General features: G+C 47.2%; 1 protein-coding gene across 1 annotated transcript in view; it reads left to right on the top strand.

Annotated features, from left to right (window-relative positions):
• Positions 1 to 508: 508 nt before the first annotated feature.
• Positions 509 to 27,272, top strand: part of EFCAB6 (EF-hand calcium binding domain 6) — a 69,283-nt gene continuing 42,519 nt past the window's right edge. Inside the window, exons 1-6 of the mRNA XM_081819014.1 lie at positions 509 to 513; positions 1,194 to 1,290; positions 5,911 to 6,029; positions 15,122 to 15,316; positions 19,353 to 19,508; positions 25,482 to 25,677. Of these exons, the coding sequence (XP_081675140.1) occupies positions 509 to 513; positions 1,194 to 1,290; positions 5,911 to 6,029; positions 15,122 to 15,316; positions 19,353 to 19,508; positions 25,482 to 25,677 (768 nt within the window). The remainder of the gene's footprint in view (positions 514 to 1,193; positions 1,291 to 5,910; positions 6,030 to 15,121; positions 15,317 to 19,352; positions 19,509 to 25,481; positions 25,678 to 27,272) is intronic.

Here is a 27,272-nt window from a genome sequence, read left to right as displayed (position 1 = left end):
GAGGGTCACACACAGATGGTCACGTTCAAAGCAGTCTTTCTTTGGGGATTACATAAACCTTTGACTTGCGTCGTGTGGGACACATAAATTCCTGCATTTTCTCAATTGGCAGCATATGGCGGTTGACTTTAGACTTTATTTCTTAGAGTCAGTTCATTTGCAGAAGCAGAAATAATACTTTTTTAAAGGGCCTACATGGAGCTTGTTTGCTGTCTGTCCCCCACACTGGCTTTCTTGGGTCCCATAAGGAGAAGTTTCTATGAGGGTCTGGATAGACTTCGGTCAGATGTCCCTCTTATCCACTCTCAGGCAAGATGTGCTTCACCCGAGGGGTCCGTGAATAAGTGCGGGTTCCAAGTGGGGCCTCAGATGTGATCCTATTTCAGGAAACTGTTGGGGTGATGTGTGTACGGTCCGTTTTGCTGGAGGAATGTCTCGAGTGCTCTTGTATCTCCAGGGACAATATTTCAGGTGCAGATCTGGATGTGCAAAGCTCAGGTGCCCAGAAATGGAGTGAGAGGTGCCCCTAGGAGCAAAGCAATTCCAGAAGACTAAGCGGGGAAGGGTGTCATAGGTTTTCATACACCATCCCCTTCCACAACTAGTGGAAGAATCCAGGGCACCTCAAATTGCTTCGGCCACAGCCCTCAGTGCCCCTCACCGTGGCCTCTCCCCGGTGGTAAGCACAAGGTGTTTTTTTAAAGTGTCTTCTGTGTCCATCACTGTGTGAGGAAATAAACAGAATTTTGATCAATTTACGTCCCATGAGCCCAACCTGTGCACATGAGCTGGGACTGAGTAAGCAATCCTCCCCCGTTGTTCCTGAAGTCTGCGTTCCAGTCATTCCCATGTGTGAGTTCAGAAATAAAAGTTTTTAGCTGTTTTCTTCTAAAGATACTTACCATTCTATTGTGTTTTTGTCCCCTTCTGAGAATAAATGAGCCCTGTTTGTTTTGTGAGCTACAGAAAAAGTTGAACAGCATTTATCTGAAAATAAACAAGGACTTATAAAATTTAAGAAGACTTCCCTAACATACAGCTGGGGAAATAAGACTGTATTTTAAGAATTAAGTTAGACCAGATGTGAAATAACAGACTTTAGCAGTGTCTTTGAAATGAATGGGGATGGGGAATCCCTTGGGAGATTAATGAGTCCATTAAATTTAAACACGGTTATTTTTTTTTCTTTTAAGACCAAAACAGAAGGTCGCAGATTCAGAACTAGCTTGTGAACAGGCTCATCAGTATCTTGTTACCAAAGCAAAAACCAGATGGTCAGACTTATCTAAGGTAAGAAAATGATTACTTCCTTAAAAGGAAAGGAAATGTATTTCAGTGTTCCCAGATCGTTGGGATGATCAAGCTGTTTAGATCCAGTCTTTGTATACCCAATCCGTGACTCCTGCTATTCTTAAAATACTTTTTTCAAAATAAATTCTCACATTCAAGGTCAACTGATGTTTAGAAAAATGAGTAATTGTTGGAGTTACGTAGACAGAAATTCCTAGCTTTATCTCAGGTTTGATATAAATTTAAAATTTAAGTAAAAAGAAATGACACTGTCATGTTATTTGTACACAGTTCAAAATATGCATCTTTAAGTAGTATTTCTTCCTGCCTTCCAAAATTATAGGAAGCACATTTTGAAGGTGAATGCCCTCGACGGGCCGTCATGTACACTTATTTGGTGTCGAGGCAGGAACATAATCTAACGACAGCTGTACCCCCAGGACAGTAGAACTGAGCATGTAGGACTCGGTTCATCCAGAAGTCTGGAGTGTGGGATCCTCCTTTCATAATGTAGCAAGGACACAATAACTTCGCCTTAGGGAGTATCTTTAAGACTGCACTATGGAGGTATTTTCACGTTATTGTGAAGAAAGCCTCCACTTTGTTTCATTTGGTCGTTTTCTTTCTATGTTTGCATCTCTTGGCCTGTGTGCAACGTGAAGTTCTGTCCTGTAAGTCCTGGGCCGCCCTGGGGCTGCCTCTCCCCCATCCTCTGTCTTCAGAGTTGACTGTGCAGCGGCCCAGGGTGCAAATCACACGGATCGAGTCCTCGAGCGCCCACTGGGCAGGGCTGGCCTTCCAGGGCCTTCCTCGGGAGTGCAGGGCCTGCTCTGGGCCGTGAGCTGCGGCCACACAGCATGCCAGCCGAGAGAGGGCAGAGCACACTGTGTGACACCATTCTCCACGCCCTGTCCTCGGCTTCTCTCGGCCCGCCTCTCCTCTCCCTGCTACCTCTGTCCCCTCTTCCTCCTGCCCCAATCACACCCCCTCCGCTGGCGCTGTTCTCCGTGGGCCCAGGGGCTCCCGGGGCCACTTCCAGGCCCTTCCCAGCTGCGTCCTGCCCCGCTCCGATGTACGCAGCACATCTCTGGGCCGCGTGGGTTTGTGCCAGGGGTTCGGTGGTAGCGAAGATCTCTCTGCTTCCACCTCTCAGCTCACTGACCAGGGCGGGGGCCGGTGAAGGAGCAAAGGCAGATAATTAACAAAGCAGGTGGGCGCTCTGGGGAAAATGAACAGACTGCTGGGGGGGTGACCAGAGGGCTGTGGAGGTCTTTGTTTCTGCCTTGTGACATCCATCCTTCCTGAAATGCTTCCTCCCCTGGCTCTACGACGGCTCTGTGGGGCCTTCTCTGCTCCCTGCCCAGGCCTCCCCCCATCTGGGCTGGTGACCCCTCTCCGTCTCTGTGTTCACTGCTGCGAGCATGTCCTCTGCACTCGCCTGTCCGCATCTTGATTCCTGTGGCCTCTCAAAGTCATCTTTATCCTTGATGCTCTACAGAAACCCCAGTGTGTTCAGAGGAGGCGCGGGGACCCCGGAGTCCTCTGCTGCTAAACCAGCAGCCTCAAGTCTGTCTCTTCTAGAACTGAGCCTGGCGGAAGTGTGGGGAGGGAAGAAGACAATCAGAGGGTTACAGAGGAAGAGCAATCAGAACGGCTCCAATGGGGTGTGTGGAGCCACTTTGTCGGGAGTCAGGCATCCTGCCCGTCCCCACACCTCTCTCAGACCCCATGGGACTGAATGACCCTGCATGTCTTAATAGTAAGACGGCTCTGCCACCCTCTTGCTTTACTTTGAATAAAGCTCTGAAGGCATCCGTTCTGAATTCTGAACCTGCAGAAAGTACGGTGATGCATAGCTAAGACTAGCAGCATCCCGGTGATGAGGCGGGTGGTCCCCAGCCACCAGCACACCCCTGCTCTTTCCTTCTGGGGTGCCGCAGAGCAGGGGCCGCGGCTCCCTTCTGCTGCATCACTGTTGAGGATTCACCAAACGGGACCTGGGAATATCAGAAAGGGTGTAGTCTTCTGGGAAAACTTCATGTGAAACTTGAACAAGAATTCCAGTATGGTGCCATCCAGCCATCTTCAGCTAGGGGCCCCAGCGAGCCGCTCAGCCAGGCTGGGCCAAGGATGCCTCTGGCCGAATGCTCGGACGTACGCAGCCATCGTCCCATTCTGGGTGGCCTAACAGGCTCATTCCCACGGAAGTGTTTTTGGAAACCAAGTTCATTGAGTTCTTCAGCAAACATTATGAATTAACAATGCACTGTTACAAGATGTTAAAGACACAGTGACCAAAAAAGGACATGGTCTCTGTCCCCAAGAGACTTGTGGTGTAAACACCAATAAGGGCGCCAAAGAATTGTGTGAATTAATGATTGAAGTGGCTTGCTTTAAGCTTGTTTTTTAAGTTGTGACTCTACAGTGGAATATAATACTGATACCTATTATATGTATGTGTACTATATATAATATGTATATATTTATATGTGTGTATAATATACATGAACACATGTATATGGGTCATAATACACATAATAGTTTAGGCACGTTTAAGGTAGCACGTATCCCAAGCTGCGTCCCGTCACGTAACCACCATCCAGATGAAGGAGGAGAACACTGTCCACATCGTAGACAGTGCAGCACACTCTGTGTAAAGGGCCAGACGGTGACTAGCTTTGGCTCCTTGGGCCGTCGGCTTCAGTCCCAGCCACTCGGCTCCACTATGGTGGCACTTGGTACTGTCAGACTTCATTTTTCTCCTCGGTAGTGGATGTATGATAGTATTTCACTGTAGCACTAGGTAGCGTGTGTGGGTTACTAATGAGAGTGAGCATCTTCTCACTTATTCCTGAGTCAGATTTCCTTTCTCCCTCAAGTGCCTGCTTGTAAGTTTTCACACTGGGTTGTCTGGTTATTTCTCATTGGTCAATAGGAGCTCCTGTGACAGTTTGGCCACTGGTCTTTTGTAAGTGATACGCGATGCAAATGTCTTCTCCCAGTGTGTGTTCTGTGTTTCCACTCTTCTCATAGGATATCTTTTAGTAAATATAAGTTCTTCTTTTTGAGGTAGTCAGAGATGTTAACATTTCCTTGTAGGTCTTGTCCAAGAAACTGTGTTCCACCCAAAGTCATGAAGATGTCCTTCTAGCAGCTTTCCAAGGTCCTTCTAGCAGCTTTCCAGTGTATCCATTCACATCCTGGTCTTGAAATCTACACCGCCTGTCTCCTGCATGTTGGAAGGCTCTTCCATCTGGAGACCCAGCTGTCTAGCCCCTGGAAGGCCCAGCCTTTCCCTCACTGATCTATGGCAACACCACGATCTGCATCAAGGCCCATGGGTGTCTCTGGGCTCCTCACTCTGTCCACTGGTCACTCTTTCTGTCTTGGCACCAATACCACGTCCTTATAATCACCATAACTCAGTAATAAATTTTAATTAGCTGGTAGGCAAGTCCCTCCTCCTTGTTCTTTAGGAGTTTATGAATCAGTTTGTCAAGTTTCACAAAGAAACGAAACTTATTGGGAAATTCGTTGGGAGAGAAATGAGTCTTCCAGTTTGTGCCCATAGTGTTTCTCCATTTATTTTCATATTTTTAATATCTTTCAGTAAAGTTTTAGACTTTTCTGTGTGGCAGTCTTGCAATCATTTGTAAGATTTGTTCCTAGGACTTTCTATTTTTGATGCTATTATAAATATTTTTTTGAAATTTGTTTTCTGTGCCTGATACATAAAAATATGAATGATTTTGCCTATTGCTATAAAATCCAGACTCCTTGCTAAATTCTCTTATTATAGTAGTTTGTGGATTCTTCCTATATATACAGCCATGTCATCTATGAATAATGACAGCTCTATTTCTTCCTGTCCCCCCATTATACCTTTTATTCCCTTTTCTTGCTTAACTACACTGGCTGACACCTCCAGTACCATGTTGAAGAGAGAGCAGCAGAGATATTACCTTGTTCCTGACCTTAAAGGGACTGTCTCCATCTTCACCATCGAGTGTGATGCTTGAAGAGGACTCTGCGCGTGTCCCACTGCATCTGCTCCACAGTGTTGTTATGAGAAGGGCCAGATGAGCTATTATGCACAAACAAGTCAGTGCCGAGTACCGCACATTACCTGCTAGTCTGTGGCCCTCTTAAGTGGCTGACAAATCCCCCAGACACCTTTTGCACCCCTTGGGGACATTAAAAAGGTACCATATCATCTTGTCATAACAGCTGGGGTCTCATGCGCCTCATCCCCCTCTTACGGACAGAGGGCCGAAGCCACTGCGAGGGCTACAGTCTCATTTCCCAGGCTCTGCTTGCCCCTTCTTTCTAATAGTTTTTGAACCCAAGTTGTTGGTCAGGAGAAGAATCCAGATCACACACCTGAGACCACTCATTACCCAGAAACAAGCCCCTTCTAGTACATGATACTTGTCCGAGTTTTGCTCTGTCACCTTCTTCACAGGAATGGTGAGGGTATCTGGAACTTTGATGAAAAGGTAATTAAGCAGGTAGATGGGGAGAGAAATGTCTTAGATTGTTCCAGATATTGACTATTGACAATCCTCTAGAGTGCCATGAACACGTTTGTATGTTACTAAATGTTGTCTTGTCGTGTTCTAGAATTTTATAGAAACTGATAATGAGGGCAACAGCATTCTTCGGCGGCGGGATATAAAGAACGCACTATATGGGTTTGATATTCCTCTTACACCGAGGGAATTTGAAAAGCTCTGGATGAGGTAAGTGGAATCTGCAGGTGGGCTCCCTTTCATCCTGCCAGTCCCGGGTCGCTGGCTACAGCAAACTTAGCACCAGCCTTGCTTGCTACTTGGGGGTGAAGTGCGGGGCCAGGAAAGGTTTCCGTTCAGTTGTGTCTGTTCTGGGTCCTTGCTTCCCCGAGAAAGCAGCCTTGGCGAAGAGGCTGGTGTTCAGGACAATGGAGAATCAGGGTAAACACTCATCATTGATACCAGACTTGAGAGGTTTGCATTTGCAAGGAACGGGGAGTTCAAGCCCAAACCTGTATTGTTTTAGAAAACTAAGTCACTCTCCAAAGACTTCATTCTAATACAAGTAGCTCAGCAGACGGAGCCGCAACAGGTAAGGGGAGAAGCTGTCTCTCCCCATTGCCTAAAGATGGAAATCAATGTCGCACAACAGTATTATGGGTAAGTAATTTGTTGAAAGAAAATAACCAAACTTTTGGCATCTTGGAGTAGTTTCCCGAGCGTGTCTTAAACTGAACATAATATCTAATACTGGTTACATTTTTCAAAATGTATTTTAGATTTAGCTGTTCTTGAATTAGGTCCCCAGTTCCAATAGTCCCCATGTAGGTGTCTGAGTTTGAAGGTGCACTAACAATGCGGTCCATTTCTAAGTTCCAGATCCATCTTTGAGTTACCTCCGTCTTCATGATGCGTTCGCTGCCGCTCGCACCCCCCAGGATGGCACACCAGTATTGTACATCCTCTCAGGGGCTGGCTCACGGAGCAGCTCCTGTAATTTTGTAGCTTTTCATCTGTTCAAAGTGGAAGGCTGAAATGTTGGCTGAGTTTAGAACTAGGTGGGCTGTTTTGTGTCTAATTTAGAAAAGCAACTTGAAGTTCTTACAGAATCCTTATTTTTTTTAGATCAGTTGCAACACAGGGCCAATTTAGGCTCCTTATTCATATTCTCTTTCAGTAGATGAAATGAGTAGGTCCCACTGAGTAACCAAAAGATTGGGGTACACAGGCACACGGATGGACCTTCCACTCTGTAGGCTTTTGGATGATGCAAAGGGGACTGTGTGGTCCCGATAGTCAGGGACCCATCGGGGAATGCAAGCACTAACCCAAATGCTGGGGCACAGTGTTGCCTGTGACAAATGCCAGAGGAGGGACCATGGCGAGGAGGATGGGAGATAAAAGCGGGAGGATGGGGGGCGGGGGGGGCTGTGGAAGAGCAGGAAGCTATCACGGTAGGAGTGAGGTTGGAATGTTCCAGGGGGTCAGAGGGGAAGGAGGACTGTCTGACCCGTGGGACAGTCGGGAGGTATTCCAGAAGCGCCCACCCGGGGCTCCCAGGGTGAGAAAGGAGGAGCAAGGCCATCACGGCCTGTAGTCCTAGTTTTCAGGCATCATTAGCCAGACATTCGGGAATAGTGAAGGCTGAGCAGAGCAGTGGTGTGACCCAGCCATGCTTTAGGAAGATGAGTCAGGAAACAGCTCAGAGAAGGGAAGGGTGGGCCCAGGGAGATGGCTGTCTCCATCAGGGTAGGGCAGGATGAGCTCCTGAGCAGGGTGTGGGCCACAGGAAAGAGGGGTGCTGGAGCCAAGTGTCCCCCTCGAGGGCTCCAGTGTAGAGAAGAGCACACTCACTCATCTTCCTGAAGGGGGGATAGAGCACATGCCCATTAAATAGGACTGAGATACTCCCTGTTGCTTTTGGCTAAAATTTCTTTATTAATTTCTTGACATTATTAAATGTACAGATGTCTTCTGTGTGCTGAAAACTGTGTGAGGTCAGAATTTCATCTGCGTTTGTTCAGCTGGCTCACCCCGCGGATGGTGAGGGCTGAAGAGGAGAGCTCCGCCACCAGGCGTGTGGCCATGGCTCCTGCCTCTGTCCTTACCGCTGTGTGGCCTCTGCAAAGTTACTTCCCTTCTCTGTGCCTCACTCTGCTCTGCCCAATTTGTCTGAGGGGTGTGTTGGTCGGGGTAGGCTAGCTGCAGTAACCAACAGGGTGGCATCTCAGGGGCTTGCCCTGATAATGATGTCTCGATCTAGTGTGGATATCAGGGGGCGGGGTCTGCCCTCAAATCATTCAGGGGCCAGGAGTCCCACCACCCCCTGGATCTTCTGTGTCTACCAGCAGAGAAAGGGAAAGAGCACAGAGGACCATGTGGTCAGCCTTGTAGAGACCAGGCCTGGAAATGTGGCCATCACCTTGCCCACATTCTGTTGGCCAGAGTTCCTTCACCTGGCTGCTCTCACCTGCAAGGGAGTCTGGGAGAAGCAGTGTGGATATGTGTCCAGGGGCAAAAAAAAAAAAAAACGGTGACAGGGAAACCCATGACGGCATCTGTCACATGTGGAATTACCTCCAAGGGAGAAGGCAGAGGGGCATTGCAGAGAGAGAAAACTTCAGGAATGGTCATACTAGGATCTGGGCAGGGAAGCAGAAACCACTCTACCATTTCTGGCCAACCAGGGCTGAATGCAGTGACTGATACAGATGTCAGAGGGCCGGAAGTCTGAAGGGGGAATGTGGTTTTACTCAGAGGCCAGAGGCTGATGGGCTTGCAGAGTATGCTAGGAGGGGGGGTCAGGAAACTGCTCCCCAATCCGGGACTGGAGGGCAAAAGAGAACAGGGTGTTTCTGGGAGGTCAGGAAGATGCCTTCACCCCAGCGCTGCCTCAGAATCTGCTAGAAGCTCAGCCACTGTGCAGGGCAGGAGCCATGGCCACAGCCATATGGCAGGAAGTGGAAACAGCCTGCGCTGCCCCGCCTTTTGACCGGGCACACCTCCCTGGGAGCAGCCGGGTGGGTAACTCAGAAGATGTGCCGAAGGATGAGCATGGGGTTGAAAGCCACCAGAGGAACGTCCAGTTAATAGGGAGAGGAGGGTGTCATATTCCATGACTGCAGAATAACCTGGTTCCCCGGGATGCAGGCAGCCTCATTTGGGCAGGAGAGCAGGCTGCATGTCCGCTGAACCAAATCATGAAGGGCAGAACAGCGCAGGGACCCCATCCTAAGGCCAGGTGTTTAATAGGGAAAGACCTAGGCAGGCCTGTGTTCTAGAAAGATCACTCTAGCCATAGTGGGGAGGATGACCTGCAGGAGTCTGGGTGGGAGGCACAGAGATGAATTAGGGACTGTCTCAGTGGTCCACATGAGAAGTGGTGAGCTTTCCTGGCAATGCAGGGAGGACTGGGAAGGAAGTGACAGGTGTGAGAGAGATTTAGGAAAAGCAAATGAGCCTTTAGCAGCCTGGAAGGAGAGGCTATGTGAGATTAGATGCTGCTGCAGAAATTGGGAAGACAACCTGAGGTGGCCGAGTAGGCTGCAGCTAAGGGCTGTGCTCTGAGCCACAGCGGCAGCTGGTCCCATGGCACTCCACAGGAGCTGTGTGATGGTGGGCCAGTGGCTTGCCTTCTCTGGGCTTCAGTCAACTATCAAGTAGGATGGCAATGGGGACAAATAATAGAGGCAGAGTACCTGGCACACATAAGCATAAAAACTGGCAGCAAAAAGATCATATAGATTTGAAATTCTTTTCTAATTGCAATATTAATGCATACTCATTTTAAAAGTCTCAGAAGGGCACCTGGGTGGCTCAGTCGTTAAACGTCTGCCTTCGGCTCAGGTCATGATCCCAGGGTCCTGGGATCGAGCCCCGCATCAGGCTCCCTGCTCGGCAGGAAGCCTGCTTCTCCCTCTCCCACTCCCTCTGCTTGTGTTCCTGCTCTCGCTGTGTCTCTGTCAAATAAATAAATAAAATCTTAAAAATAAATAAATAAATAAAAGTCTCAGAAAATCCAGAAAAGCATAAAGGGAAAGAAAAGACAACAACAAAGCACCCGTGACCTACTCAGCAGACATGATAAATGGTGACCTGGTGGTGAGGCTTTCCCACCCATTCTCTGCGTGTTCCCATGATCTCAGCTAGTCGTCCACTCCGTGTTTGCTGGCAAAGGCAGGTGCCCCGCCCTGCTCCACGCCCCACGTCCACCCCTGCACTGCAGAGCAGGAGGCGCTGAGCCGGTGAGAAGGTGCTGGCCAGCCGGGGGCTGTCCACGCACCAGGAGCCTCCTTCAGTCGCCCTAACCATGGGGGGGTCGTTCTCCGCCCAGGAACGCGGGGAAGTCGGGGACGGCTGGGACCCATGTGACACACTGCCAGCTGAGGGGGTCTGCTTGTCAGAATAGGAAAGCCCCCCAAAATAGATAAGTGGAAGTGAGTAGACCAATAACATTCTGCCCTTTCAAAAATACACAATTAAAACCTAGAGTACAATATAGAATGTAGACAAGAAAAAAAATAGCATCCATTATTCACTCAACGTTTATTAAGCACCTGTGAAGTACACTATTTTAGAGCATCAGATTAGTCTGGAGGGTCTAGTCAATGCTGTGGAAGCAAATTAATGAATTCACCCCCACATCTCAGTGGCTTAGCACAGCGATATTTTATTTCTCACTCACCCAGTGTCTACGGCGTGTTTATCAGCTCTTCTGGGCGGTTCTCTTCCAAGTGGTGGTTTGGGGAGCTGGCCAGCCTCCAGCTGTGGCTTCATTGAGCCCTGTGGGGGTGTCTGCAGAGCTGTAGGATCACACGGGCTTGGGTGGGTTTCAGCCCCAAAGTGACACCCTCCCGCCTGCGGCCCCCACTAACTGCACAGGGGCTGGACAGATCGGGGAGGACCCAATCTTCGTGGTGTGAAGTGAGCCGGGACGTAGGCTGGCTTATCAAGGATTAAAGGAACAAAATGTTCCAGCCTGAAGGAGGCTGGTGTGAAAGGGAACCTGCTCACTGAAGCCAAATCAGGATCTGTGAGGATGAGATTTCAGGAGCAGGGTGTTTGGCGTGGTTTTGGAGAGATTGCTAAGAATGAATTACAAGATAGAAGTGGATTCATTCATTTCTTCATTCATCTGAGCGATCACGAAGCAGGAATTCTTTGAAACTTTCTAAGTTGCAGGCCTTGTGCTGAACGCTGGGGTTCCAGAGACAGCCCCCACTCTCAGGCTGCTCACAGCTCGGCGGGGAGGGTAAGCACGGAACACAATGTTGCGGGTGGTGGGAGCTGTGCGGGTGTTCAGGGAGGGGACACCCCCCCCCAGGGGGATAAGAGGCCTGAGCTGAGTCTTAATAAACAGTCATTTTATTAAGGAGGAAGGGCTTCCCAGTGAGCAGAGGTCCGAAGGAGGGGGAAGTCTGGGACAGGAGAGGAAGGACACTGCCCATCACAACAGAGCCTGAGACCCAGAGCCTGTCTGGCTCGGGGACCACCAGCACCAGGGGGCCCACTGTGGGAGGCACTTCTCAGGGACTTGCTCAGCATGTGGAACACCTTCTGTAGCCTCATTTCATCAGACAGAATTCGACTATTTTGGATTTAAAACAGACTTTGCTGAAAAACTATGAAGACAATGCATTAGAAACATACCCAGAAGGCTAGCACAGGGAGGCAAGTCTCCGAATTAACAGTATCGGATTAGTTGTATAAAGCCAGCTGATCAAGTGGACTTGATAGAAGGCTTTGGGGGGATCGTTGATGCCCAATTTTTGCACATTTCTTGATATGGTAGGTAAGTTGTATCTTGGTCTTCCAACACAAAAAGAAAAGACTACACAAGGTACCTTTGCCAAACGCACCTGCTCATGGGAAGAAGCCCTGACTCTAAGTTACCAGGAAGCTTGGTCGTCTGCATCGGCCCAGCCATGGCAGCACCTGGCAAGAGCCTGCTGGGCACCCTGCTGTGGGACAGCAGGACAAGGACAGCCCGGAGCAGGGAAAGGAATTAAAGGGGTCCAATGAGCAAGGTCTTTAGTTTAGGAAAGAGGAGACTGAACAGGACACGGTAGCTGGGAGGGAATTTTGGAAGTGCTTGGGGATGACTGGCCAGGTGGGCTCCTAGCTCAACATAGAGAACTTTTCATGATCCAAGTCTTCAGGCACTTCAGTGGGTGGTCTTTGAAGGAGTGCGTTTCCCCTGCCGGCCTGGCTTTATCCAAGGCCAGACCACCCCTCACTGGGGAGCACCAGGGAGGGATCATGGACCTGGACGGCCCTCAAACCTGTGACGCCACCAGGACTTGCTGACCGTGCCCAGTGGCCGTGACCAACTCGGGCAGGGGAACACCACCCTGAAGGGTGGTGATGTTAGCCATCAGACTGCCCTCCCTGGTGACCCCTGAGAAGATTCTGTACGTCCCAAGCTGCATAAGTTGTCACGTCTACCTCTGCTGCCTGGCCTGGGTCATCAGTGGGGCTGACCCCAGACCCTCTAAGTCTGGGGTCAGAGGTGCTAGAAGGTGGGGCTGCCACTGACATAAGAATCAAGTGCCTGAACTGAGCATAAAGGACTGAGATTGAGCGAAGCAAAGCAATCGATGTGAACGTATTCAAATTGTGTGTACAACTGAGTTGCTGTATGCACAATAATTGGGCAGAGTAATTGGATTATATCATAAATTAGCGGCCATTGCCACATGCAAATGCAAGCTTTTATGGGTCCTCTGTTTATGTGCACATTTTTCCTGGCACATCTGTTGCCGAGCCATTTTAAAATTCAACCTTTATAGGCAAGTTGATTTTTTTAAAATGTTACACAAAGGATTATATAATGAAGGGTGAGGTTATGTAAGCTGAATTAACTCTCTTATTATTCACATTCATAACAATATTTTAGTTGCAATTGTGCAATCTGGTCTTCTATTCCTTTGCGATGAGAATGGAATGTTTATGATCTTTATTAATGAGGTAATTAAGAAGTGTCTTTTCATTCAGTTCAAGTGTCATGATTTAGAGTTTGTTGTCAGTAATCTCTTGTGCACAACACGCCAGGATGGTGGCGCTTCCTTAGGAACACGTGTCCTTCGCATGCAGTAGCTCAGCAGACAAATATTGATAACCAAGCTTTGCGAGGCCTGTGGCCAGGCGCTGGGAGTTTGTTTGTAAGGATAACACGGCGTGGTTGCTTGTGGTTGCCCCTCAACAAACTTGCCATCTAGCGGGGAAAGAAGGCGCGTTCTAAAGGTATGGTTCAGCCTTTGGGTGGTGAACAGCGGCAGCAAACACCAGCATGCACTCACTGGGTGCCAGGCCCTGGTCTAAGACCCAGGGGGCATTTACCCGCCAATCCTCACCATGGCCCCGGAGAAATCCAGACGAAAGTGAAAATACAGCACTTTTGACTTAGGAAGAGAGAGGAGTCATTGGTCAGTGACTGGTCTCCACACCATTCTTTCCGGAGCCCTCCTATAGGAACGGGGAGCCTTGGGGAGCTTCTCTTCCTTCCCCTTCCTTGGGGCATTGATGGAAAATAAACTACCCTTTCCGCAGCTAGAGTCTTATCACCAGCAGCAGGAAGAGCTACTTGCTAGAGGCCCCTGTGTGGCCTGGAGCATCATAGCCCTGCCCAAACCACAGCACATGCCTTGGCAGCCAGAGACCCCACAGGCCCTCTTTTGTGGGTGTGTCACTTGGTTTTGTTTTAGAAAGCAAATTCACTGAATACAGGTAGAATGGTATTTGGCCGGGGGTGGGGGGTGTTGCAAGTACTAAGGCTGCACTAATAACAGACACCTGGAAAGGCCTCAAATGGTTTCATAAATATATGGAGAGCAGCAGTAAGGCACTGACCTGAGACGTTGGGTCTAGGAAGGCCTTCAGGGGCTCACAGAGGAGGGACCAGAGCCCCAGAGTGGCCGAGGGCCTTGCCAGGGTCTCAGGGCGAGTGAGCGTCTATTTGACTTGGAGTTAGTTCTCCACCCTGTGCTACCTCGGAGTCACAGAAGGGGAATCTCCTTACCTTGTAAGATAGAGTACCTGATCACAATGGGTCCGGATGCCGATAGGGCAGGTGGAAGTCAGACACGAAGCAGAAGTGTGGGGCACAGAAGCGACAAATGGGGGAGAGGGAGGGCCCCCCCCCAGTTCTGTAGGCACTTCAGGGAATGGCCCATTTGGCCTTGGGGAAGGACGGATGGCATGCCAGCTCCCGGGATGCTCTGTGGGTTTTAGCACAAGTGCATGAAGGGTTTGCCTAAAATTCCTACCCCTCAGCCTCCTCCCCCCACCCCACCCCTCGAGGACAAGAAATTCGGGGAAATAAATACGTTCTCTTCATCGCTGCTCAACCGAAACAGTCGCAAAGGTGTCTGTTGGAGGTGAGCAAGCGTGGGATTCTGCAGATTTTTCCACGTCTTGTCAGTTAACGAGCAGAGGGAAGCTCGGCCACACACAGGAAAGCTGCCTGCACTCATGCTCAGTCAGACAAACATCCAAACAGCCTGCTAGAGGATTATGCCCACAACATTGTTTAAATATAGTCTTGGTCCTTGTAACTGGGAGTTCATCTGAGAAAAATCACATCCGCAAATGCCATTTTTATCAGTCAGACGAGGACCAAGATCCTTCGGTAAAAATAAATGCTTTTTTTTCTTTAAAGAAAATTGGCAATTTGCCTTAAAATTTTTTATTGAAGTAATTCTATTCTATTTGAATAATGCTGGGAGATAAAAACCCTCCATTATGCCTTTTTTAATGAATTATAATTCAGAAACATCTCAATAATAGAAAACGACATAAAAGGTACATAGCATAATTCTTATCTTGTTTTCTTCACTGGTCTCGCTCACTGGTTGTATATAATTGGCATCTCTTCAAAGGGGAAATGGGGGATTTGAATCAAATGGCATTGATTTATTTAAGTTTTAAGATTGAATATGTTTTTGAAGGACTTTTTCTAAACCTTAGCATAGTTCCCCTTACATGTAGGTGCTCAATTAAAAAAAAAAAGATTAAAAAAAAACCCTGTTGAATGAATGGCAGGCTTGATTTTAATTTTCTGTCACAGCCGTTTTCTAACAGAATGACAAGTGAATGAATTTGGTTGCTCTTTCCTGGGGACCAAGATCACCTCTCAGGAGGTGTGACCATTCTGTGGATGAGAGCAGCAGGTTTCCAACTTTGATGAGCCTATGGCTCCTTGCCTGAGGATCTTGTCAAATGCAGATTCAGATCAGGTCTGGGTGCTGTCAGAGAGCAGAGTCTGCATTTCCAGCTCACACACCATGGTGGCTACTGATGACGGTCTTGTTTGTTTGTTTTCAAAGCTATGACACGGAGGGAAGAGGACACATAACTTACCAAGAATTTGTACAGAAATTGGGGATTAACTACTCAGCAGACATTCATCGGCCCTACGCGGAGGATTACTTCAACTTCATGGGTCATTTCACGAAGCCCCAGCAGATGCAAGAGGAGGTCAAGCAGCTGGAGCAGAGCACGGATAGGGCCGCGCCAGTCAGGTAAGTGTGTAAGTATCGTGGGTCCGCGAGCTGGCCACCTGTTCGTCACATGCCCTTGTGGCAAAAGTGGTTTTAAAGTGGTCCCTCCCAGTGCTGGCAAAGTTGTCATGAAATTATAATACTCCTTTTCTGCTGTAGATTCTAGAAACGGGCACCAGATCACAGAGTATAAAGGAGCTAAAAGGCCATGAGCCAACCCCCCCCCTTATCCAGTGACAGTCTCACACCATTCCTATTTTGTAGGTCACCCTTGAGACCATTTAAGTGTTTACTAACCTACACCCTGGGCCCCGCCCCTCACCCAACTAGAAGGCAAGTTCCAGAAGGACATAGGCCTGTCTTCACGCAGTGCAGAACAGTGCAGACACCTCGTGGGCACCCCGCAAACCTCTGTTGAATAAATGAACAAACCAACAGACCTATTCCTTAACTCAGTACTTTGAGGACTAAACCTCAAAGAAATAATGTAGTAGAAGCCAACAGTTAAGCGGCTGGAAGATACGATTTGCACTATATCTTCAACAACAACTAAAAGGGGCACCTGCCTTATAAAGTGTGGCCCCAAGGAACATGAAAAAGTATATGCCTATTCAATTAGCATCACAAAGACTGTGGAAAATGTTTGTGATCAAGGGCTAACGGGAAGTGACATTTTAACCAGTATGTGTATTGTGATTGGAACTATGTCAAAAGTGGATGCCTGTCCGCAGGGACCAGAAGATGCTGTGCAAAAGGTGATGTGTTGGATTTGGATGGTGGGACCTTACATGACGACTTTCAAAGTTTAAAACTAATTCCTAATGTCCTATTTAAAAAATTTATAACACAGGAGAAAATGTTGCTGCATTCAATATAACCATAAAGCAATGGGACAGATGTTCTCGATCAGTCCTAGGTCCTGATGGTCACCACCAGCACTCGCCAAGGCTAGGACTCCATCCTCACTCCAAAGCTCTGCCTTAGCCCCATGATGCTCTCCTCCATGTTTCTGTCCATCTCCGGTCTGTCACTTCAGCTGTCCGTCCTCACCACCTCAAATGGCACCTAAATGAGCGAATGAGTTGTTATTAAAGTATCCGCAAAGGAAATAAAAACTCCCAAGGACACAGGGAAGAAATGTAATGGCTCAATGGGGTTTAAGAGAAAAGCAGTTCAAACACACCCCTGAATTATGTCCAAGTTACTGAGTTATAAAGCCTGAGGGAAGAGAATTGAGTTTGTGAGATTTAAAGTAAAAATAGGTGCAAGACGTTCTGCATGGAGCACTGGGTGTTATGCACGAGCAATGAATCATGGAACACTTCATCTAGAACTAATGATGTAATGTATGGGGATTAACATAAGAATAAAAAAAAAAAAGAAAAAAAAATAGGTGCAAGATTGGTATAAATCAAATACACCATAAAACTAATGAAAAAATGGAATTTATCTTTACCAGACAGGGCTCGCCTCATTACCCACTCGTGTCTTCCCTCCTGCCACTTGTGAGTAATGAGGCTCTGAGAGAAATCTCACATCCTCCGCACACTCTCGGCACATTCGTTCCCTTCCCATGTTTCTGTTTACTGTGCCAACTGCGAGCCACCAGACTGTGCATCTCAGATCACCAAGCTTAGTTAACTGATTCACACTCATCCTGTCCTCCTTGCCACAATCACACTTTCTTACCAAAGAAGACAAGCCTGATTTCACAAAAATGCCTGACCAACTTCCATTTTCTCAAAGATGTCGAATTGTAAAATTGGCAAGTAAACAGGATCTCCCTCCTCTGATGAAAAAGACGAGAGTCAGGTTCATGTAAAGTGACCAAAATTTATATTTGCCTCTTAAATCTAAGAGAATTTATTTTGTTTGGAGTGCCCCAAATACATTTTGAAAATTAAGAATCCTTTTTTTAAAACTCACATTTATTTTCCATGCCTTCCTCTTTTTTGCCCAAGTCTGAGTTGAAGATTTGGAACCAGAGCAGCATTGATGAACTAGCCCCATTAGCCCTGGCCTGTTCCGGGATGCAGATTGGGGGGTATACCAGCAAAACCGGTGAAGCCCGGCCCAGCAAGGCTGTGTCGGGCAGGGCTCTGTGGCCGTCCACTGGCCAGACCAGGAACCAGACACAGACCCAGGGCAGCAGCAGCTCGTCCCTGAGGGTCGGCTCCCACCGTTTCTGTTCGGCATGGCACGATCGATGCTCCAAACCCTCATTTACTCTGTGCACACATTCACTCTGCAAGGGAAATAATTACTGCCTAGAAACCAATCCAAGAAATGCTGAATGCCTCAATTTTCTAAAAATATGTATCTCAAAAAATGTTTTGATTTTTTTATACCTTCATTTGCTTTCATTTTGAAGGATTAAGTGGAATATAATAGTTGTGATGATGAGTAGTCATTTGTAACATGGGACTGAATTCAGCATACACCTGTAAAGGAATCCAAAATGTTGCTCCTGTTGGTATACATTTGCAGAACAGTTAATGCAACTCATTTGTATCAGTTGCTCAAATGCTTAGTCGGCCAGCTCCACAGTGGAGGCCAAGGAGGGAAGGGGGTGGATGGCCCACGTGGCTTCCAAGTCGGTGCCAGCCCCCTCCCCCCCTCCTGACCTGTGTGCTCCCACTCAACTTCCTCTCTTCTGGACTGTTCTGTTCCTTTGGATTCTTTCTCCTAGGCATGCTCAAGGAACTGTTCTCTCCGCAAATACATTTCTGAGGTGGTAGACAATTACAGCAAAGATTCTGTGTTTGGAATTTATAGCACATTCTCTTCCCTGAATAAGAACCCCACAGCCAAGTCCTAGTCTAAGCCCGCCAGACAAGCATGTTGCTCAGGGCAGTAGGAAGGAGGTCTCTCTTTTTAGAGACCTGGGTGAGCCAAGGTCATGGAGTTTATCATCAGTCCACCAAAGTCAGGTGCAAGATGGTCCATCCCTAAAGATTTCCACACTTTTTTAGTCCCATAACAATATATTTTTTTTGGTCAGGGAAGAATTTTCCTTAAAAAATGGATTTATAGAAACTTGAACATGTTCTGCAAGGAAAACAGCCCTCCAGCAGAAGCTGCAGCTGGACGCTGCCTCTGTCCCTGCGAGAGGCAGGCCCGGTCAGGCCCTGACTCCACCGTGGTTCTGGGCACCCTTGTTCCACATCTATAAAGTGGGGCTATAGTTACCCACCTCCCTTGCAGGGTTGTTAAGAAGCATCAGTGGGAGAGAACATGAAGACAGCACAGCTCCTCGTTTGCCAGTTGATGCCCACAAACAGTGGCTGTGTTTCTTAACAACACAATATCTGATAAAAAGCCAGGGGTCCCAGGGCACCCCTTCTCCCCGGCTAACACTGAGAACTTGTCCACCTTCCTCACTCCCCAAGCTCCTGCACCTCTGCGTTAGGGCATTGGCGCTGGCTGTCCTGGGACCCAGGAGAGCTATTTGGGGGTAACACATCTCTACTCAAGTGCTGCCTTCCCAGTGGGGCCCACCTGCACCTCCCCATGGGAATTGCAGCCCCGCTCCCACTGCGGGTCTTCTCAGCCCCACTCTCCAGTCTCTACTGATGTACTGCGCTGACCCCTTCTGTCTCACGTCAGCCTCGCCCCATGAGGATGTAAGTTCTTCTAGGGATGCCTGTTTGAACCCCTAGATGCATCCCAACACCCAGAGTGGTAGCTGGCACGTAGTAGGTGCTCCATGGGTTTTCACTGGGAGAATCAAGGTGTATTTCACATGTCTGTAATATCACTGTAGGTCTTAATTCCTTGTTCTATCTTTAAAGTACCAATTCTAGTAAAAAAAAAAAAAAGGTAATTTCTCTAACACAGTTTTGCTAATGATAGTAACAATAACATGACAACAATACAAACCTATTATTTTTTCCAGAATACCTTTTAATGTAAGCATTACACCAAGGCTGCAAAACATCTTCAAAATTAGTTCTTTGATGAACCAGTAAATCATCATTAGAACAATCATGGAGCTCTTGCTTTAAAGAAATGACTTGTTTTCCTGGTTTTAGGGTGTCTAAAATGTCTTCTCTTTCAGGGAAAAGTTTAAGGACCATTATCAAGATATCAGCAAAGCACTCACCAAACTAGACAGATGGAAAAACGGTTATATATCCATAGGCAGGATGCAGAAGGTGCTGCAGGAGTGTGGCTGTTCTCTTAAGGAAGAGGAGCTGACCGATCTTCTACACAGGTTTTCCTCCACTGGCTTAACGGTGCTTCTCACATAGTCGGGACTAGAAAATGGAAAATGAATGGCTTTCGCTTCTTCCTCTCTGTCCATTCAAACAGTGAAGTAACATCCGGGCCTCCCTCCGTGGAGTCAACCCAAAGCACAAGGAGGGCGCACGTCTCTCTTCCCCATGGCTCTCAGCAGCATAATCCTTCTCCGCTAACATTAGTTTTTGCTCTCCCCACGTTACTCATGCCCTTTGGTGGGAGTCAGATGGTTCTACGAGGCTCAGTAAAGACAGCAGCCCCTTCACCCTGCTACTCCGCATTTCCCCGTCCCCACAGTCCACAAAGCTGCCGCTTTCGTGGGTACCGTTTGGTGCTTAACTCGTGGTTCTAAGTGACGGGCTTCTATGTGCTGCTTCCTGGTTTGTAACTTTCAGGCAGTGTCTGTTGACTCCACACCAGGAAGATGTGGGTTTAACTTTCCTTCACCGATCACATAGCACCAACCGCCTCACCCCCTCAGCCTCCACCTCTCCATGGGGACCCACAAACTTTTCTCCATGGGCCCCCATGTGGCTGCATCACAGTTTCGGGTAGATCAGTATTCGGGGTTTATAACGTTGTGACCTGTTTCATGGATCACTTTTCCCTTCCTACGTAGCATTTTGGGTTCCCTGGAATTAATAATGATTTTTGTTTGTTTGCACAGTTTTCTGTGTACTCACTATCACTAATGAAACCCCCACCATGCCCCCAGTCGTAAAATCTTCTTCTGGAGTGTTCAGACACATCAGATCATCTTTTTCATACTCTTTAATTCTGTGAAACTTTCTGGATTACTTCATTAAGGACTTCCTCTCCTGTTCTTCGTGAAACTCTTATTTTTACTGAATATTCAACCACATAGGATATTTCCTCATATTTTAAAATCTTTCCCATCATCCATCTTTTCCTTCCTGCTTCCCCTTCTGAAAGATTTCCTCAATTTTAGCTCTCAGCTTTCTTTTCGGATTTTTGTTTCTGCTGTCATACTTATCATATTTCTAATGACCAGAACTTGTTTTTGCTCTCAGAATGTTCCTCTTTCAGAGCACCGTGCTCTTGTGCGAGATCTCATTTCTCTGAAGGTATTAACAACAGATTTTTTAAAAAGTTTTCTTCACCTGAGGGATCTCTCCTCAGTGTCACTTTTTTCTACTATTTTCTATGTTAGACACTCTCCTCAAAAATATGCTTATTTTAAGAGTGAGATTCTAAGAAACCAATTAGAATCTGGGCAGATAGGTGGAGCTTACTCACATGGCTTTGAACTTTCAGTCTGAACTACTGTGGTAGAGCAACCTGGCAGGGAGTGTCCTTGGAGGACCCCCAGTGTCAGGATCTTTAACATTTTTCTTTTGGGCTGTCAAATTTCCCAGGGACTAGGGTTACCACATAACATATAGGGATGCCTAGTTAAATTAGAATTTCAGATAAACAATAATATATTCAGTTTAACTATGTGTCATGCAATATTTGGGATAAATTTATATTAAAATTATTTTGTTTACCTGAAATTCTAATTTAACAGGGTGTCCCGCTAAGTTTTTGTTGGTTTGTTTTCCTAAATCTGGCAACCCAACCAGAGAGGATTCTTTGGTGCCCTGCTGCCAACACTCTGGTTGCTGCCTGGGAGAAGAAGCCTGGAAGTTTCAATGGTCAGTGTGGCAAGCTGCATAATGCCCCTCTGAAGATATCCCGGTCCTAATTCCTGGAACCTTTGAATGTTATGTGATATGGAAAAATGAGTCCTTGCAGATGTAATTAAGTTAAGGGTCTTGAGATGGGGAGATGATCCTGGATTGTCTGGGTGGGCCTCAGATCTCCGTGTCCTTATAAAAGGGAGTCGGGGAGAGGTTTCACCCAGAAGTGACCACAGAAGGAGAAATTGGAGTGGTGTGGCCACAAGCCAAGGATCACCAGCAGCCACGAGAAGCCAGAAGAGGCAAAGAACAGATTCTCCCATAGCCTCTGGAAGAAACACGGTCCTGCCGACACCTTGATCTTGACCCAATAAAACTGATCTCTGACTTGTGGTGCCCCAGAAGTGTAAGAGAAGAAATGTGTGGTGTTTTAAGCCACCCACTACTCTGGCATTTTGTTACGGAGCCATAGGAAACTCTTTAGTAAAGTCAGGATATACACAAGCTTCCACTTAATCCCTCTTTTCATTAAGAACTCTCCCTGTCTTGCACTAGGACACCCGCTTTTTAGTTCAGAAACCCGGACTCCAGAGAGCACAGTTTCCAGAGCTCCCGTTTTGTGCTGGGGGAGGGGGACAGCTTCCCAGACACTTGGAATTCGGGAGGGGCATGGGGTCCAAGTGCTTCCCACACAGACTCAAACCAGTCCTTCTATTTTTCTTTCTTTGATGATACAATTATTTTATGTTTTTTTTTTCATCATGATAAGCATACTGTTTAATCCCCATCACCTATTTCACCCATCCCCCCACCATCTCCCCTCTGGGAACCAGCAGTGTGTTCTCTGTAGTTAAGAATCTGTTTCTTGTTTGTCTCTCTCCCCCTCTCTCTCTTTTCCTTTGCTCATTTGTTCTGTTTCTTAAATTCCACTTATGAGTGAAATCATATGGTACTTGTCTTTCTCTGATGGACATATTTCACTTAGCATAATACTCTCTAGCTCCCTCCATGTTGCTGCAAATGTCAAGATTTCATTCTTTTTTATGGCTGAATAATATTCAAAGATAGATAGATAGATATACACACCCCATCTTCTTTATCCATTCATCTATCAGTGGACACTTGGGCTCCTTCCATAGTTTGGCTCTTGTAGATGATACTGCTATAAACATAGGGTGCATGTATCCCTTTGAATTAGTGTTTCTGTATCCTTCAGGTAAATACCCAGTTGCATGATTACTGGATCACAGCGTAGTTCTATTTTTAAATTTTTGAGGACCCTCCATACTGTTTTCCGCAGTGGCTGCCCCAGTTTGCCTTCCCACCCACAGTGCACAAGGGTTCCTTTTCCTCCACATCCTCGCCAAACCCTGTGGTTTCCTGTGTTTTTCATTTTAGCCACTCAGACAGGTGTAGGGTGATACCTCATTGTGGTTTTGGTTTGCAGTCCCTGCCTGATGATGAGTGATATAGAGCATCCAGTCCTTCTCTTTTTTACCCCACAATGACTCCTAGCTGTAGACGGGTCCCCACGAGTTTCTCACCCGCACACAGTCCATAAACAGCCTCCACCCGTTTTTCACGCGACCCTTGAAGTGTTCCTTCCAGCTTCTGGCTCCCAAGGCTTTTAATCCAGGAAAGAACACCTTGGCTGTAATTCTCTGTATTTGCCCAGATCCTTCCAGATTTGGGGGTGATGTTTTGCCCTGTGATGTCAGTTTTCTGAACGGACAAGAAAAGCTATTGGTTTTCAGGTCGTTCAGCTTTGTCAGGACAGAGTGACACTTCCAAGTTCTATGCATGTCAGCACCCCGTCCTCTTTCTACCACTGTCTCTCTGCTCCTTCCATGTCCCATCTTTAGTCAGGTACAGTTTTACTCTGGGGAAAAGGTAGTTACATGTAACCTTCTGTCCTGGAGCCACAACCGGGTCTTCTGTGCTTGGTTCATAGGTTGATTCTGAAACTCAAAACCATTAACCAATATTTCACAATTATGCCTATGTAAATACTGTTCAGTGCCCAGATCATAAATGAAAAGTAGCTTTCTACCAGTGGCACCATCCCTGAGCCTCTGTGTCCACGGTCTTGTAGGCACACCTGGATGTCCATGCATCTTTTCTAAGTCGTACAGGGAAAGGTGGTTCTTTGTGTACGCTGTTTCCAGGAATACAAAGAGCTGTTTTCTAGGAACACGGGGCTCAGGTAAAATTCAACATTGTCAACCTTCAGCTTTCCCCAGCCTTCCATCCCACTTCCTATTCTGACAGGTTTCCCCAGGTGCCCCCATCCTACAGCCTGCCCCTCCCCAACCATTGTCCTGTCCCAGGTCTATCCCTACTGTTCCCAACAGGATTGGATCCCCTGTTTGCTACACCACATACCTTTTTATTGCTGATTTACATTCTTACTTTGCTGGAGTATTTCCTGAAGTAACTTTCTAAGAAAGGGCGGGCAGGAAATAAATTTTCTGAGTTCTTTGTCTGAAAAAATCATTTAATCTCCTTCACGCAGATTGCTAGCTTGTCTGAGCATAGAATCCTAGGGAGAAAATCATTTTTCCTTAAAATGTTGAAGCCATCACTCCATTGTGTTTGAGCAAGAGAAGTTCAGTGCTGGGGTGTGTGTGTGTGCACGCGTGTGTGTGTGTTGTGTGTGTGTGTAATGAAAAGAAGGACCATTTCCTCCTCAAATATGCCTATACGTTCTCTTCTTCCTTAAACAGGTTCTTCTCTCACTAAATGTATTTCTAGCTGAATGAGAATTCATATGCATTCAATGAATAACTCATAGAAAAACAGCACCTGATAAATAATTAACTAAATGATTGTAGGAGAGTCTTATAAAACATAGTTAGGCTTGGTACTTTTCTAAGTAACAACAAAAAGACTGTGGGATTTCTGTAGTCCACCTTTCAATGGGGGTGATCAACTTTTTTACAAATTGAAACCTTAATAAGGATCCAATGCTTGGTTGCTTGTTTCTTCTCAAAGACCTCTTGATGATAAACATCTCTGGTATTTGTAATTATATGTAGATTATTCGTTTCCAGATCCAAAATAGACTTTTCTAAATAATACTGCGATTAGCATATGCATTTGATTTTATTACTAAATTTTAATACCAAGTTGGCAATTTATCCTGCTGATGAAATAGAGTTGATTAGCCTTTTCCTCCATGTCTCCGTCATGTGAGCCAGCGATGTGGGGCCCGTGGAAGGCCGCTCTGCAGCTGTGGGTTGGAAAAGCACAGCTCTTGGCTTGTTTTCTTTAGAAGCAGATATCTGAGTCTCTAGAAACTTCTCTCTCCGGCTTACCAACGTTCCACACTGTTCTTCTTTGATGTGCACTCCACCCTGCTGATAGAAAGTTTGGGTGTCAGAGTGCCAGTAATCCCCAGAGACTTTAAGTGACAAAAATGGGAACTTTGAATGCAGTTAAACTTTATTTTGAATTATCTTACATCTTTAAATATGCTCTATGTTCTCATGAAACTTTGGGGTTTTCTCTCACAATATATTCTTCTAGACTTTAAAGGTATTTTCTTCTGTGTTAGAGTTGAGGGCAGGAAGGAGCCTCTGTTTCTACATGGCGTGTCCTATTGAGACGTGCACTCAGAATTTCTCTTTGAGAAAGTACTAAGCATATAGGTTTTGTAAAACTATTTCTTGGGTGCTTTCGGCTTGACAACTTAGTTCTGCCAATCTCGAAAAGGAATCTGACATCCATTTTCCTCAGTTCCTTTGTGCCTTTCCACGCTCTTTGACGTATTTACCTTCTTTTCACATCCCGCTGCCGTTTCTCAGCCCAGCACTCACGAGCTGAGGTTGCGATGATCACAGCCTCGAGCGCCCACGCCCCCCAGCCTTGCCTCCAGACCGTCCCTGACCCCGTTGCCAGGTGTATCTCTCCTCCCACCATTCTGCAAGCCTCACGTCTCTGCTGAGGCACCTTCGTTTGCCCCTGTCAGTGGATCAGGTGTCTTAGCCGGGCCTTCTCTTCCCATCGTCCGCTCCCCGAAGCCTGAGCCCTACTGTCCAGCCTTCAAGTCTCAGAGCCTCAGGGCAGGACAGTCTGTGGCCCCAGCAGCCCTCACGTCTATCCCTCACCTCGCTCTGTTGTATGACGGTATCTGTGGGTGCTAACTGGCATGCGTGAACCTATAGGCCAGGGAAGAGTGTCTTCACGTTATTCACATTCTGCTCACTGTTCTCTGCTCAGCAACTATTTATTGAAAGAATATGCGATAGGGTTGTTGTTTTTTTTTTTTTTTGGTAATTAATGTATTCTTTTCTTTCTTTCCGGACAAGTTGGGGAATCAGCTGGCATGATAACTCCTTCAATTACCTTGACTTCTTGAAAGCGGTGGAAAGCAGCAAGCCAATAAGACCTCAGCCAAAAGAAAAAGAGGAGAACACGCCAGTCAATTTCTCAACACTGGACCCAGAGGACGTTGTCAAGAACATCCAGGAAGTTGTTGCCTCCTCCGACGTGGCTTTGTCAACGGTATGACAGACTGAAAGTACTTTTAGTCTAGAAACTGAAGTGCTGGTGCTCATGTCCATTCATGAAGAGTGGCTCTCAGCCCTCCCCTCCCCCTGGACCCTGGTGCCTCTCCTCACTCTCATGGGGCATCAGGACTCGGATGGGTCAGTCAAATCAGCTTGTGCATTTGAACAAATGTGTATCCATAGCTCTACAGGAAGCTACCACGATTGTGCCCAGCATGTGCTCTCTGATGTAGAGGTGCTCAGGGTTTAGCAAGTGCTGTGTCTGGAATGAGGGCAAGGGGTTCCAGGCCGGGAGGACAGAGGACAGGCCTCAGGTGAGGAGGACCGACAGATCCTGCGAGCACTGGGCCCATCGCATGCGGTGGCCTTGGAGGGTTGGCCAGGACCCAGCTATGGCACCAAGACTCATGGCAAAGGCCACTAGGAGCCAGGGGAGGAGCAAGAAGGCACTCCCCCAAGTACAGTGACATTTTATAGCTAACGTGTGTATGACACTGTGCAGCATGCCAAACCCTGGTGTAGATGGGGATGATGCTGTGGCCCCCACTAGAGTCCGCGGAAAATAGTACTTGGGCCATGCTCCTGGTGGGGTGGTGGTCCCCCAGACAGATCCACACCTCAGTTTCCCCTGCAACAGTAGGAAGAAGAGAAAATTCTGTCTGCAGAGGACAGGTCTTACAGCTTAATGAGATGGTGAATCCAAAGCATCATGTGCAATGCGGGGTGGAGTCAGAACAGCTCTGTCCTTACGTTTGCCATAGGCGGACTTACAGACCCTCTCCAAAACCTAGGACTATGCTCACTAATTCTCCCACGTGCATAATCCTTTCAGCATAGGGAGGCCAGGTGGGCTCTGGAGTCCAAGCATAAGAGATTAGAGAACAGGGGAAAGGCAAGTGCCACCCAGCCGGCCTATGAAAGTTCTGGAATGTCAGCGAACTTGACCTTCACACTGGAGAGCAGACATTTTTCACATCTAGGAGTTCTCTATGAGGATTTAAGATTTTTATGTCGTTATTTTAATGAGTATCTAAAGATAAAAATTAGTCTAGACACGTTGTGGATCATCTAGACACCACGCGGGTCATCTGGAAAACCACCTATGGGCCTTTCAGACCAGAGCTTGTGCTTGAGATGGCCCCGGGCCCAGCAGTCACCCAGTGAGCTCTGCACACTTGGATGTTCACCACGACCAGGGGCAATATAAATGATGAAGGGGGCCGGGTGGTGGCCACAGCAGGCTGGAGACACAGCCCTGTCGGAAGGGCAGCTTCTCCTCAGCCCCAGCCACCTGGACCCCCATTTGCTAGAGCTTGTCATTTTTCATGAGAAGCTATGAAACCTCCTGATTTCTAAATGTCAGCATATATTCCAGATTTTTCAAAAGCATGATATAAACCAAATAAACCCATTTGCAGGATGGCTTTGCCCCCTCTGACTTGAAGGGGCACCACTAATATCTATCAGGATGTTTCTCAAACTGAGGTCCGTGGAACCTTTGGGGGAAACCATGGTTCTCACTTCCGAGAAACACCCTTTAGGCAAGAGATGTTTTAAGCCAGAGAGTGAGAGTCTCTGGCCAATAGAGTG

This window comes from Leptonychotes weddellii, chromosome 5 (assembly GCF_054177405.1).
Source record: "Leptonychotes weddellii isolate Sample4059 chromosome 5, ASM5417740v2, whole genome shotgun sequence".
Taxonomy (NCBI): Eukaryota; Metazoa; Chordata; class Mammalia; order Carnivora; family Phocidae; genus Leptonychotes; species Leptonychotes weddellii.
The sequence above is the reverse complement of the archived record's forward strand: the minus strand, read 5'-3'. Positions and strand labels throughout refer to the sequence as shown.